At 39.7% G+C, this 13,428-nt stretch overlaps 1 protein-coding gene across 1 annotated transcript; it reads right to left on the bottom strand.

The window, feature by feature from the left end:
- Window positions 1-5,217: 5,217 nt before the first annotated feature.
- LOC127023952 (ketosamine-3-kinase-like) lies at window positions 5,218-13,146 on the bottom strand. The gene is made up of 6 exons (XM_050908310.1): window positions 13,006-13,146; window positions 10,492-10,643; window positions 8,961-9,052; window positions 8,383-8,465; window positions 7,869-7,991; window positions 5,218-7,141 (listed from the first exon to the last, which is right to left on the bottom strand). Exons 1-6 carry the CDS (start codon window positions 13,144-13,146, stop codon window positions 6,803-6,805), a joined length of 930 nt encoding a protein of 309 aa, XP_050764267.1. The 3' UTR covers window positions 5,218-6,802.
- Between the last annotated feature and the right edge of the window lie 282 nt (window positions 13,147-13,428).

Genomic DNA, 13,428 nt, shown 5'->3' with positions numbered 1-13,428 from the left:
GGTAATTTCCAGGCTGCTGCAGCTGCTTTCTGCTAAATCCACTGCAAAACAAGATTAAAGGTTTGGGTCCTTCTTTCACTGTCACTCTGCTATGAGGTAGAAAGGGCCACCCACCAAACAAAAAAAGAAAAATAGCAGCCAAAAAAAAAAAGCAAATCCAGAGATAATGTTTCAAAATGCTTTGTTTCCGATGGGCTTTTATAGCTATACATGAAAAATAAAAATCTTTAGAAATATTTGCTAGAATAAAATTGAGAGGCGTGTCCTGGGTCCTCTCTCAACTGTGCTGAGAGCTGCTGGTATTTGTAGTTTGGACCCATTTTTCTTTTTTAAGCTCTATGATCGCATTGTAGAAGAGGTCGTTTTTAAACCATTCCACTAGAGGGAGTCTAAATGCAACAACACAAATTGCTCACGTGTTGCGGTTATTTATGAAAAGCAAAGTTGCAGTCCATAAGGATGTACTTAAATCATGCTGCTGACCATAAATCAGCCACCAGAAATATGTGGAAACATTGGTGGGTTTTTTCTCTGCGTGTAGTTGCTTTGTGTGGACTGGAGTTCTGTTGTCATCACCAAGATCTTTAGAATGCTTTCCCTTCTTGGGACATGATTCGATCTCTTCTAAGAGACAGTCAAAAGATTTTTATTGCCTGCAAGTGCCCTCAAGTCAGTGAGATAGTAGGGTGCTCAGGGCTGGACATTATCAAGTGAAAATTCATAGTAAAAGCATCAAGCTGGTAATAAAGAAATTTAGGATACTGTTCATATAGGCTTCTCCAGATCTAACGTGATCTTTAGGATGTCATTTCGCCTTTTTATCTCCTTTCACAATCTAACACACAGAAAGAAGATCCCTTGGGTACAGCTGAATTTAATCACTTCATACTTGCAAAGTGCACTGACACCCTCAGGTATAAAGTGTTAAACCTTTAAAACATGTTACCATAACCCAGACCCTACAATATTTGTTTTAATAATGTCGGTATAAAGATAACATATCTGGTTAGGTGGCTATGAGCGACTCCTAGCACATTACAACCCGTGGAAAAGGCTGCAGTTCTTGTTCTCACTTGGAGCAGCAATGCCTACCCAGGGAATTTGTGGATTCTGTTGCCACTGTTGCACTGTGCTTTCATGCATTTATCTCTCTTTTCACTATTTGTTTGCATTGATTCATAGAAGCTATTTGGTTTTGACAGAGAAAGGAATGATTACTGGACAACTGAAAGGAGGGAATAATACCCTAGGTTGCAATGGAGCACCTGGGGAAAGGAATAAAGTTTTTTGGCAATAAAATAAATGACAATGAGCAGGGACCTTTATTTCTGCATAGTGAAAGATACCCTAATTCATTTTTCTATTTACCTGTTAAGAAAAAAAAAACCAAACACCAAAACAAACAAAAGCCCCAAAAACCAAAACAAACAAGGAGAATGGATCTTCATCCACAATATTACTACTGAACCCAAAATTTTTGCAGTCTAGTATGCCATGGACTTTTCTCCTACAATTTCCAGTGAAGATGCCAATAGTTCCTGACTGTAACACTTCTTTCATCATTCTGACATTTTATTTTATTTCTGGTTAAACCAGAAACAGGACTGTGTTAATCCAAATACATTGCATCACTTACATAGTAGCCAACAGATAGGAAAGCCTTCTGTTTGCTTCCACACTGGATCAATATTTAACTAGTAGTGCACAGGTGAAAGGCCTGGTTTCCTCACATTTTTGTTTACATTGTTTCCAGTCAAGCAACTTCCAACAATATCATTTCAAACACTGGAAGTAAAACAACTCAAAAGCATCCCAGATGGGCTCGGAGGAACAGAGTGCTTGAAAAGACCCAGGTCAGTGAAACCTCCTGCCCCCAACAATTCAGCACCATGGCCAGATCACCAAGGCCAATACTGATTGCCTCCGAGAGATGCGAGACGATGGTGAGGAATGACAAAGGACTATTTAGGTGAGTGGCGTTGGGCTCCTGGTTTGAGACCTATCGTCAGGGTTATGCTTGTAGTAGAGTTTGTAACTGTTTAGTTTCCCAGCTCTTTTCTTCTTGTTTTGCTCACAACTGATTCTAATACGTTTGTTTTCAAAGACTGTCCAGAAGACAGATATCCCCATACATACCAATGAAGAAAAAGATTGTTTACTTCTCCTTTGGGAGTGACAGTACCTAAAGAATCACAGGAAAACAAAGAAGCTATATGGAACAGTGTAAACCAACAGCAAGAAAAGACTTTCCATCATAAAAACCTCCCTTCCTTGAGAAGAAGTATAATAGACATTATAGTTTCCCAGTAAAGAACTATTCAAGGACAAATAATTCAGAGCTCCTTTAATCCTATACATCTGATCTTCAGCATAACTGCACAGGCTGTAGCTCTGTATACAATATCAACCATGTCTTGGGAGATTTCAGTGAATTCTTTTGAGATTTCATTGTGTCGTGGTTTAATCCCAGTCAGCAGCTAAGCACCACACAGCCGCTCCTTCACTCCCCTCCGCTCCCAGTGGAATGGGGAGGAGAATCAGGAAAGAAGGTAAAACTCGTGGGTTGAGATAAGAACAGTTTAATAACTAAAGTAAAATATAATACTAACAATAATAATAATGAAATATTATAATAATAATAATAGCAATGAAAAGGAATAAAACAAAAAAAGAAGAGGGGGGAAAAAAAGGGAAGGAAAAAGAAATCAGTGATGCACAATGCAATTGCTCACCACCCACTGACTGATGCCAGAGCCGTGATCCGCCCTTCCCAGCCAACTCCCCCCAGTTTCTATACTGGGCATGACGTTCCATGGTATGGAATACCCCTTTGGCTAGTTCAGGTCAGCTGCCCTGGCCGTGCTCCCTCCCAGCTCCTTGCACACCTGCTTGCTGGCAGAGCATGGGAAACTGAAAAATCCTTGACTTAAGATAAGCGCTACTTAGCAACAACTAAAACATCAGCGTGTTATCAACATTATTCTCACACTAAATCCAAAACACAGCACTGTACCAGCTACTAAGAAGACAATTAACTCTATCCCAGCTGAAACCGGGACACATTGAAAAATGTGTTGAAAAGTAATTGAGTATTATTTTACAAAGGAAAATAATAAAGCTATTGTGATTGTGGTGTGGCTTAGTTACTAGAAATACATTTTCCCCTTAAATCTTATGTCACAATCAATGCCTACAGGACATCCTAATTATATACCACTTCCCACCTGCTTTTACTTCTGCTAGAACAGTCCAGCATCAGTTAAAAATCACCAGATCTATTTTGGAACAGCAGTGAAGATGAAAAGCAGGAAGAAAAACAGTACTAGAGTGCAACATTCGTATCTGCAGGCAGTTTTTGCAGATGGCAGCAGTCCATGAGCACGAAAACAAAAAAAAAAAAAATCACACTGAAATGTAGGGTACATAGGAACTATAAGCAATTCAGCAAAAATACAGGTTCTTGCAGAGAGGTTCAAACTGGATGTATTTTCACAATTAGGATAGTCAAGCCCAGAGAGGTTGTGCAGTCTCCATCCTTGGAGGGTTTCAAGACCAAAGACCTAAGTAACCTCCCCTGTCCCCACAGCTCATCCTGCTTTAAGCAGGAGATTGAACTAAGTGACCTCCTGAGGTCTGTCCCAACCCGAATTTTCCTATGATCCTAACCATTGAGTCCAGATTTCCAAGTTTCCCTCCCCTAACTCATCTCCAAGGCAGAAGCTGATGTTATTAAAATTATGCATAATCATATCCCAACCCACTAATTAATTCCCTAAGGAAATTTCAAAATTTAGTCTAAATTAGAAAAAAAGATATAGAGAGATCTGGTTTTCAAAGTATTAAAAATAAATGCCTTGAGATGCTTTAGTCTACATATGCCACACATGTATTGTGATCCATCTTGAGAAAAGACTTAGAAACATCATAAGAGGATATTACAATTTTTTACAATATACAAATACATGTACACTGTACATTTAAGAAAAATTCAGTTGTTCTTTTACCCTATTTCTTGTCCAAACAGGAATGGAAAGTCAGCAAAATTACGATACAGAACCAGGAAATACAGAATGAGAGCATGGGTACAAGGAAACACGCTCGCCAGAGTTAGAATGTACGAAGGGAGCCAAGAGAGAGGAATATATGAGAAGGAAAAGCAGGACACATTAGCTTTAAACGATGAGAGAAAGAGATAAAGAATAACAAAGGCATGCCTAGAACACATAATGCAACAAAATGATCAAAGAGGAGAACTCTAAGAGCAGTGCAGAACTATACAATAAGTAAGGAAAAAAAAATTACCTTATAGAACTGCAGCCATTTCTTCTTAAGGGTCCACCAGCAGCCTGCCTTCAGAAGAGAAGATTTCATCCCCTTCTCCATCCCCTCATTCAACTGCTGTCTATAAGAACTCAAAACCAAGGGATCCATGGTACAGTAGAGCTTGCTGTTACTTTCCATTTGTATTTCTCTCTACACCCCTTCCATTTTTAATTGTAGCACAAAATAGCTTTGAAAAAGTGAGCATAATATCCCTTAAATTAAAACTACAATTGTTTCTATTTACATAACTTGCATACAACACAATTTTCCTTCAATCAAAAAAATATTTTGATTCAGTTCTATTAGGAAAAGGTGATCTTTGAAGACTTACCGTTTATCACTCAAATCTATGACTGACAGAAAATCCACCTTCATATCACTTTTCACCTTCTAATGATAAAAAGGATTTAGGTATTTTAGCAAAATAAACATGTTGATTTGTTGAAGATTTGTAAACAGAATGACCTTGTTAAATAACTTCTAACTTTATTATGAACACATATGGAAGTAAATAGTTAAGAGATCTAACCAGATTGACTGCTGGGTAAAATTCCACAGCATTTCTTCAATCAGCTGCACTAAGCAGTGTTAAGTTTGGGTGAATGGGATAAGGATATGGGCACGGACATAACATTTCATCAACAACATCCAAACAGCTGGTACAATACATAAAGTTTGAAGGACCTCAAATGACACTGTAACCAAACAACACGTAAATTTTCTTCAGTGACACACTCCTCCAGATTAAAATCCATGACCACGTTCCCATCAACACCTTTGATGACCGTAATTGTCTAACAAACTAGGGACCTTTAACAGGTTAGAGCAAGTAGCTCCCCAAGAATGAACGCAAGCTGTAAGGTTTTAATTCAGAAAACAGAGACGACAATAATCAACTGGGAAACTTTTTATTTAAGCAACAAGGTAAAAGTAAAAGCTATTCTACCAAGCAAGGTTTAAAACTTTTTGTAGCAGAAGTTAAACAGCCAGTGAGAAGAGTAGTAGAATTAAGGAAAGAAAGTTATATCAAGTGATAGTCTTATCTAAACTTGGCTCCAATTTGTATAAATAACTGCAAAACGAGCAACTAAAAAACCCTCAGTAATCTGCCAATAGCCAGTGAAAAACATCTTTTAATTAATTAAAGTCATTCTCAAAAATTCAAAATGCATGTTAGGAATCATGCATCTCTCTCACCTACCTGGTACTCTTGCACTGAAATATCATTATCAGCCTACATCAAAAAGAGTACAATTTTAGTATTACCATCTTGCAGGTATAAGAAATAGCTAGTCTGCAAAGCTGTCCTTAAAGAACTTCTGACAGTGGTGCAGAGCTGCTGTTCTGTGAGTTACATTTTAACTTTCTTTGGTTTCATGCCTCTTATCCCAAGAGCTACAAAGTGCACTTAGTGGGGACTGAAGAAAAATGTTAGCTTATGGCACCTGTAGTCTAAACTACAGAAAATTTATGTGAAGTCTGTACCATGACCAGATGGCATTATCCTGGGGGCAATGACAACAGTCAAAAAGTACATCTTCTGTTTGTATTAGTGAGAGGGTACATCTTCACAGGATGTGTACATGTAAAGTGTCTTACCTGAAAAGATGTTTAAGAATGCACACTATTGGACAAAAGCATAATCCAAAAAAGAAGAGAGCGCTAGTTCTGGTGAAAACAAAATTGCTGTAGATAAGAGCCCCCTGACCAGCAAGCACAGAACAGCCTACAAGAATGCCATGAGGCACCAAAATGCACGTGCCAGAAAAAATCATAAGCATTTTCATGCAGCTTTGTAACAGAACAGGAAGCAGTCTTCATCCAATAGAATCACATTAGCATAATGAATAGCAAGTCCAAATCATTTTTCACTGTTCCCATTATATAATTTTCTTGTTGACTTTCAAACTATTTTGTTAACATTGTTCTCATGCACATAACTGGACATGAAGAGCTGAAAGAGTCTGAGCAATCTATCATGGGGGGGGCACACAGCAAAAAGCAATAAGCAACTTTTTTAGCCATCTCCTCAGTAACTGAGAAAAGCAATTTTCCATTTCAAACACTTCTCTAATGTTTTCCATTAGGGTGCAGATGCAAACCCTGGTATTTCTCTACTCTGAAGCACAACTGGTCCCTAAGAGAGAACTTCTTCCAAGTCATTTACACTTGAGTGCTTGAATTGTATTACCTTGCCTAACCTCCAGCATACAACGCTTACTTGACACCAACAGATCTTTTGTGCAACTAAATTAATTCATTCCTTAGATATTTCCCTCATAAAGTTATTCCCAATTATCCTAAAAAGGGGTGACTATGTTACACTTGGTATTCAGCAGGACTCACTGATTCTAGGTCTTTAGCTGTGCAACAAGGTCAAGGGTCTAGCAGCTTTTTTTAACATTACTACTCCTGTAGTTGCACAGCCAAGTATGGGGTTTTCCAAGCAACATAGGAAGCACTCTGCTTAAGCAGCAAGTCACTTTATAAGGTTTCTCATAATGTTTAGAGAAGACCCTCTGTACCCTGTACCAAAATGGTTCCAATGGTTCATGTAGTGAAAAAGCTGATAAAGCTTTAGGCGTTTCTCAAACCCTGCAGCTTTGGGAATTTTACTGTGATAAGCAGAGTAAAAAGAACTGCTGAAGCCACCAAACATCCCAGCTATTGCAAGCTCATACTCTGAATGGCCGTAGAAAGAAGCCGGATCGAAGATAATTGGACCAGAATCATCCTCAGCTACATTTCCTCCCCAGAGGTCTCCATGCAGGAGAGCAGGAACAATTTCTATGTCACAGAACAAACTGGGTATCTTCAGCTGCAGGGGGAAAAAGGCAAGATGTGTAAGTACTACATTTTAAGGTGAATGATTGTAGTTTTATCTGCATACATGCAGAGCATGAATTGAAACTTCTTAAAAGCCAGTTAAAAAAAACCATAACTTGAAACAGCACAGGACCTAGTCAACAGAGATGCTGAGAAAAATCAAGAGGATTTCTATTTTTCATAAAAGCCAGCAGCGGAAGAATAGTTATCCAAATGTTTTTTAGCAAGAAAATAAAAAATTTAAAACCATTCGGTGCTGCAATATTGACTAACCTTAATAACAACAACCACCCACTTCATCATTAGAAGGCTCAGGGATCTCTCACCAACCTTGAAGAAATTTCCACAAAGTAGTACCCAAAGAGCTAATACTGCAGTCACTTAGTCAGATGCAAACCTTAAATGAACAGTACTGCTTATACACATTTCTCATCATGAACATGTTACAGGGAACGAGAAATGTGAACTTGATCTAGTATTTCCCAAACAGCAAGGCAAAGTGCTATTTGGCATGCATTCACTTTGGAATATTAGCATAGGGTGATGTGGCAAAAGCCATTATACCTTAGAATAAAGGGCATTTTAATCACTAAAAGCTGGAGTCTCCAGGTCAGAACCTGGAGCATACCAACAAACAGAAACTTTGTTTTATGAAAAGAAAATCTAAACAACTGATACCTAGCTATCACTATAATGAGGACAGAGAGAACTTCTCCTACCTGAAGTTGTGCCCAAAGTTCTCTTGCTTCCCTGTCTCCTGAATTCTTTTCAATCATGTCCATCTGGGGCTGGATTCTTTGCTTGGCAAAGAAAGTCACCCAGTCATTCTGCCAGTCGTTCACCTGAAGGAAAGGATTGCAGATGTTAGTTCTACACCACGCAAAAGACAGATTTTCTTCGTTTTCAAATAAAGCTTTGAGGATTATACAGCCTTTGTGCTGATACCATCCAGGACAGTAAATGGTACCATTTAATATTAAAACATTAAATTAGGGGAATAAATAATTTTCTCTAAGTGATAAAAACCAAGAAATTGAAGAGCTATGAATGTCCAATGCAGCTGGAAGTGCTGTCCAAAGCACTACTTTCCTTAGCAGGCTGAACAATGTTTTTTCTTTTTATGATTCCACAGAAATAAATGAATTTCCGTTATGATAATGTTAGCCCTTTGTGTCACTGAAGGGAAAATAAGATAAACTTAAAATTCTATCAGTCTGATGAAGTACAACCTACCTGTGGAAGATAGCCACAGCAGGTAACTGTATGAAAGCCAAATTGATCCACAAACTGGACTTCCATTTGCCCTTGACCTTTACCTTTCAAACCAAAGACAAAAATCCAATACTAATGACAAGATTCTAAGTATCTACAATGCAAATGGACCTTAAAAACTACGCAAGGGTACATTGCTTCTTCTACTGAGAATAAAAAAGTTGCACCTTAATACTCTTTTTGTTACAATGGTTGTTGCTGTTGGTTTTTAAGTTTAAAGCTTGATGTAAAGCAGCTATATTATAATCTTCATAATCATATTTTGAGGTAGTGTATCTCCTCTGATACCATGTCCTTGCAGAAACTGTGGTTCGGGATCTCAAGGGTCCCAAATTGAATAAATGTTTTGTTTACAGAGATCCAAATAGAGCAAACAAAAGCAAAAAGAAGACCCCCTGCCTGGGTGTTTCATCCAAATCTATTTTCATAATATCTTTAGTGGAAGAAGATGAACTTATCCTGAAATAACAAAAGCTATTTTAACTATTTTGTAGATTACTATTAACTAGGTTAAATTTGCAAACAGCTGTGTACTATACCAACTGTGCTCTCTTCTTTCTTCAGCTTCTCTCCAAGTTGCTGGTTATGAAGGTGGAGATCAGCCAGTTGTGTTCCAAGCTTTGCTGAATGTCTAAGAAACAAAAGTATTCTTAGCAACACTGACACATGAATGAATCCAGTTCTTGATATTCCAGGAATTAACTGAAAAGATTTATCAAGCAAGTAAAAGAAGTTCTGCATCTCTAACAAAGTAATTTTCAAAATATTCTGGTTATAAACACCTCCTCTTCCTAGAAAGATTACGTATTAACGTAGAACATGGTTGTTTCTGACGACACTATTACAAGTGAATGTGAACAGCAATCAAATTTAATAACAATGAGAAACTATCAATTCTGATTTCTGTGTGATATCACTTCTATATGAACTTTCAGTAAGATATCTGTAAGAAAAGCATGCACAACATGTTATGCTTTTTGGGGGGGGGGGAGGAGCAAACTGTCTTTGGGAAATAGAGCCAAACAAGACTCATCCTCTTGTTTATATCTCTGTCTCTCTGCCTTTGGCTTCTTCTCTCTAAAAGGCCTAGAAGATGGAAGAGTCAGGTGGGCCTTATTTATTTATCTGTTTTTAATAAAAGCTTATCTTCTACACAGTTCAGAAAAGTCTGGCAGTAATTACAAACAACTCTTACAGCTAGTTGCCTCCCACGTTAACAAAAGTACGTTCCTTTTCCTGTCTTTGCCCTCTCACATCTTTCCCTGTTCTCAAGGCAGTGTCATTTAAGGCAAAGTTATTTCTTCATTTTGTTCCTGTTAACACAGATTGTAGCTATCCCCTGAAATTTGTATGCCAAAGGTTGCATTTACACACTTTTCATCTCAATCAGCCCAAACACAACAGAATTTCTGCTCTTTCTCTTGGAGCTCACTGGGAGCTCTTCATGATGTAGAAATTCTACAGATGAGCAGGATGAGGGATAAGACTTCGAGCTGGCTGCAGAATTTCTGAGATTGGGATGAGAAATTGGTCATGCTCACCTCCCTAATAGAACCAGACAGAAGTATTCATCATATTTTAATTTACTTAAGTGTTTGCCACAGCGGAGGGCCAAAAGTTTGAAACTATCAGAATCAAGGTGAGGGTTGTAAAAATACTGAAATCAGGATGCATTCATTTGGGGAAGTGCCTCTGCATAATCATGACAAGCAATATTAAACATTGGTTCTTATACCAAAGGCAAGTACACAAAACAGGTGATCAGGTAGGTAATTTTCCTGACTGTAAAAAGGAACCTTACTGTAAAAATCACTAATTACTTACAAAAAACCAAACAAACCCAAAACTAAAGAAAAACTGCACTCATTTCTTGATGTATGACCTATTTACTAGGTGAAGCATTATGAAGTATTTTATACAGTTCTTGGCTGTATAAATTCCCAAATGTATCTTGACTTGCTTTAAAAAAAAAAAAAAAAAAAAAGGTTTCCTCTCTGAAAACAAGTGATTTGATTGTCATAATAGTCAAAATTTCTGGCTAAAGGAAACAAAGATAATACTGTGTTTTACCTGTTTAAGCCTCTCATTTCCAAATGTTCCATCACAAACAGAGTACTGCCCCCAGGCAGGTCTATAACTTTGATGGGTTTAGGCACTTTTATCGTCTGTGTTTTCAAGATGGCTTCCAAACTTGCCATTTCTCCCTCAAACATTCTTCTAGCCTGTCAAATATTAAAGGAAAGCATGAGTCTCTATGAACACCAGTCCCAGGTAAACAAAGCTCTTTCACAAAACCAATCAAGGCTGTAAATATTAATAAAAAGCTTGGAGCAAGTGGTTACTGCACATACAAGATACAGATAGATCCACACCACCAGACTTGACAGTAATTTTACAATTACAGAAATTTTACTTCATAAACCAATTCTGTGGAAGTGACTTAGGTTCTAGCATTCTCTGTAATCATAAAAATAACTTAGAAAGTCTATTCACAACTGAAGGAGTGCAAACTGCATATATATCAAATGTAAGCAATATTTTATTAATGGATTATGCAGCAAATGTCTAGAAAGCTATGTGCAATATACATAATCAGTTGAGAGACTGGAAGAATGGTGCTGACATTCATAGTCTTCATGACTTTCCTGACACAGATTGATTAGTAATATAGCTGATCTTCAAAATAGTCTAATTTGCAGTCACAGAATGATTTTCCTTGGCCTATTTCTTTTGCCTCGTGGGGGGAAAAAAAAAAAAAGAATATCAATGATAGCAGCCAAATGCCCCTTACCGCACTTGCACACAGAAGCCCTTAGAACCCAAGCCACTACCAACTGCATTTGCTTTGAAGACATTCTGAATTTAGGATCTATTTCTGCAACTGTTATCCACATCAAGTAAAATCTGTTCTCTTGAGTTGCTCCACTGACATCAGTGACACTACTCACACAAAGAAATGCTACCCTAGAAGAGTTAGGCAGAGACTGCAGAAAAGGGTACTTGGGAAACCTACGGTATCTGCTAAAAGCAAAAGCAAGGAAATATAATCAATAAAATAGAAACAGAATACTAGCCCTTTAGTACTGATACATGAAACATAGTCAAAGGACAATTTGCAATAGACACTGACTATAAATTCCAAAGCCTACAGGAGATCAAGAATGAAGAACTGCTGAATTACTGAGCCATGAGATAGCTTTGTTCAGAGGAAATCAGTAAATACTGTATCTCTGTCTAAAGCATCATACTAGGTTAAAGTCAGCTGTTAATTTTAATAGAGTAAAAACCACAGTGTTTTCTAAAGAACTTTGTTTTTCTAAAGGAACTGCTGATATACACCCACTGCTGCACACACAGCACAGCATTATAATACAGTTTGGCAAAGTTTGCTTTAATCAGCACTCAGAATCCACACACAGGCAAAAGCACAGAAAATGAAGTGACTACTGAATAGAAAATCTATCCAGGTCTTTTTTTCCAAGCCCCATCTTGTAGCTAGCTGGATTATATACTTAAATACACATTAAACAAAGGCCTAAGTGGAAGGGCTATGTTGCTATCAGTTCATACTATTTTCATCTAATGTAAAGCAGGATAACCTGTCCATACTTTCCCATGTTACCACCTCAGTGCATCCATCCAGCTCCCTGATATGATCAGAAAGCGTAGACAAATTTGGAATAGATATAGTTGCATACATGCTTTCAAAAACATTTGTTTACTATTAAAAGCAAATACAGCTTCTGACTTTTTTTCTTCCAGTGAAGCTATTCATTTGACAAACACTAGTGTAGCATACCTTTAAAGTAAATTCCACCTGATCTCTGCTTTTACAAATAAGGATGCCATACAGGTATGTTGCATTATACTTATCTCTATCAAATGCAGGTATCTACCTTCTACAGTAGCTAGTACCAGGTATTGAAAGGACAAAGCAGAAAATCATGAACAATTGTGGAAAATATAATTTATTGAGAAAAGCTCCTTCTTATGTGCAGGGATTTACTGGTTTTGTTACAACAAAGAAAGATGCATACCCTCAGCAGATAATTGTATACCTTCTCAGTTGCTCCAGACACTTTCACAACATATACAGCCACAGTGATACCACCGTTACCGCAGCCATAACTGACAACAGCATGCCACCGTACTGCATGCCCCAGACAAATATTACTGATACTGCAACAGCATCCCACCAGAAACGCTGCTTCCCATCCCAGTGCCTACCCCCACCGCGGCCTCCCCATCCCCGGGCACGCCCGCCACAAACCAGGCCCCAGACCCACAGCAGCCGCCAGCCAGACCCTCACAGGGCAGAAGCTGCCAAACGAAGCCGACCTCTAACCCCGGCGGCAGGCCGCCTCCCTGCCACCAGCAATCGAAATTGTACTGCCTGAGGCCAACCGGCAAACCTCCCTCCATCAAGAAGAGGCCGGGACCGGCTGAGGCCAGCCCGCCGCCCATCTCCTCAGCACGACCGCCCTCACAGCTGCCTCCCCGCCCCGGGGGCCCGCCACACACGCCCCCACCTCACACCCCCACCTCACCCCACCCACCTCACCCTCGACCCCTACCCCCCCACACCTCCGCCTTGGAGTTGCTCTTCACGTACACCCGGCCGCGGTCTGTGTCGTAGCTCTGGCCCTGGCTGATGCAGCCGCCCCCCGAGTGCCCCGTCGGCCGGAGCACCGCGGTGCCCAGCTCCCGCCTCAGCGCGTCCTCCATGCTGCCTGCGGGGCCAGCGTGGCACTGCGCCTGCGCGGGGCGGCTGCGCCTGCGCGGCGCGGCTAACGGCGCGCGGGCAGGTGGGACTGGCAAAATGGCGGCGGCGGCGGCTGAGGTGGAGAGGGAGAGGTTGGCTAGTGGCCCGGGCGCTGCTGTGGGTACAGCCGGTGATAGGGACTGGCCAAGGGCGAGGGGACCCATAGGGAGCCCCTTATTCCCGCTGGGGGATGGAGAAGCGTAAAATCTCTTCTCAGAGACAGATGGGGAGGAGTGGGGTTGCTG

The sequence above is a fragment of the Gymnogyps californianus genome, chromosome 19 (genome assembly GCF_018139145.2).
Source record: "Gymnogyps californianus isolate 813 chromosome 19, ASM1813914v2, whole genome shotgun sequence".
In the NCBI taxonomy this organism is placed as follows: domain Eukaryota; kingdom Metazoa; phylum Chordata; class Aves; order Accipitriformes; family Cathartidae; genus Gymnogyps; species Gymnogyps californianus.
This window is presented reverse-complemented; position numbering and strand designations above follow the sequence as displayed.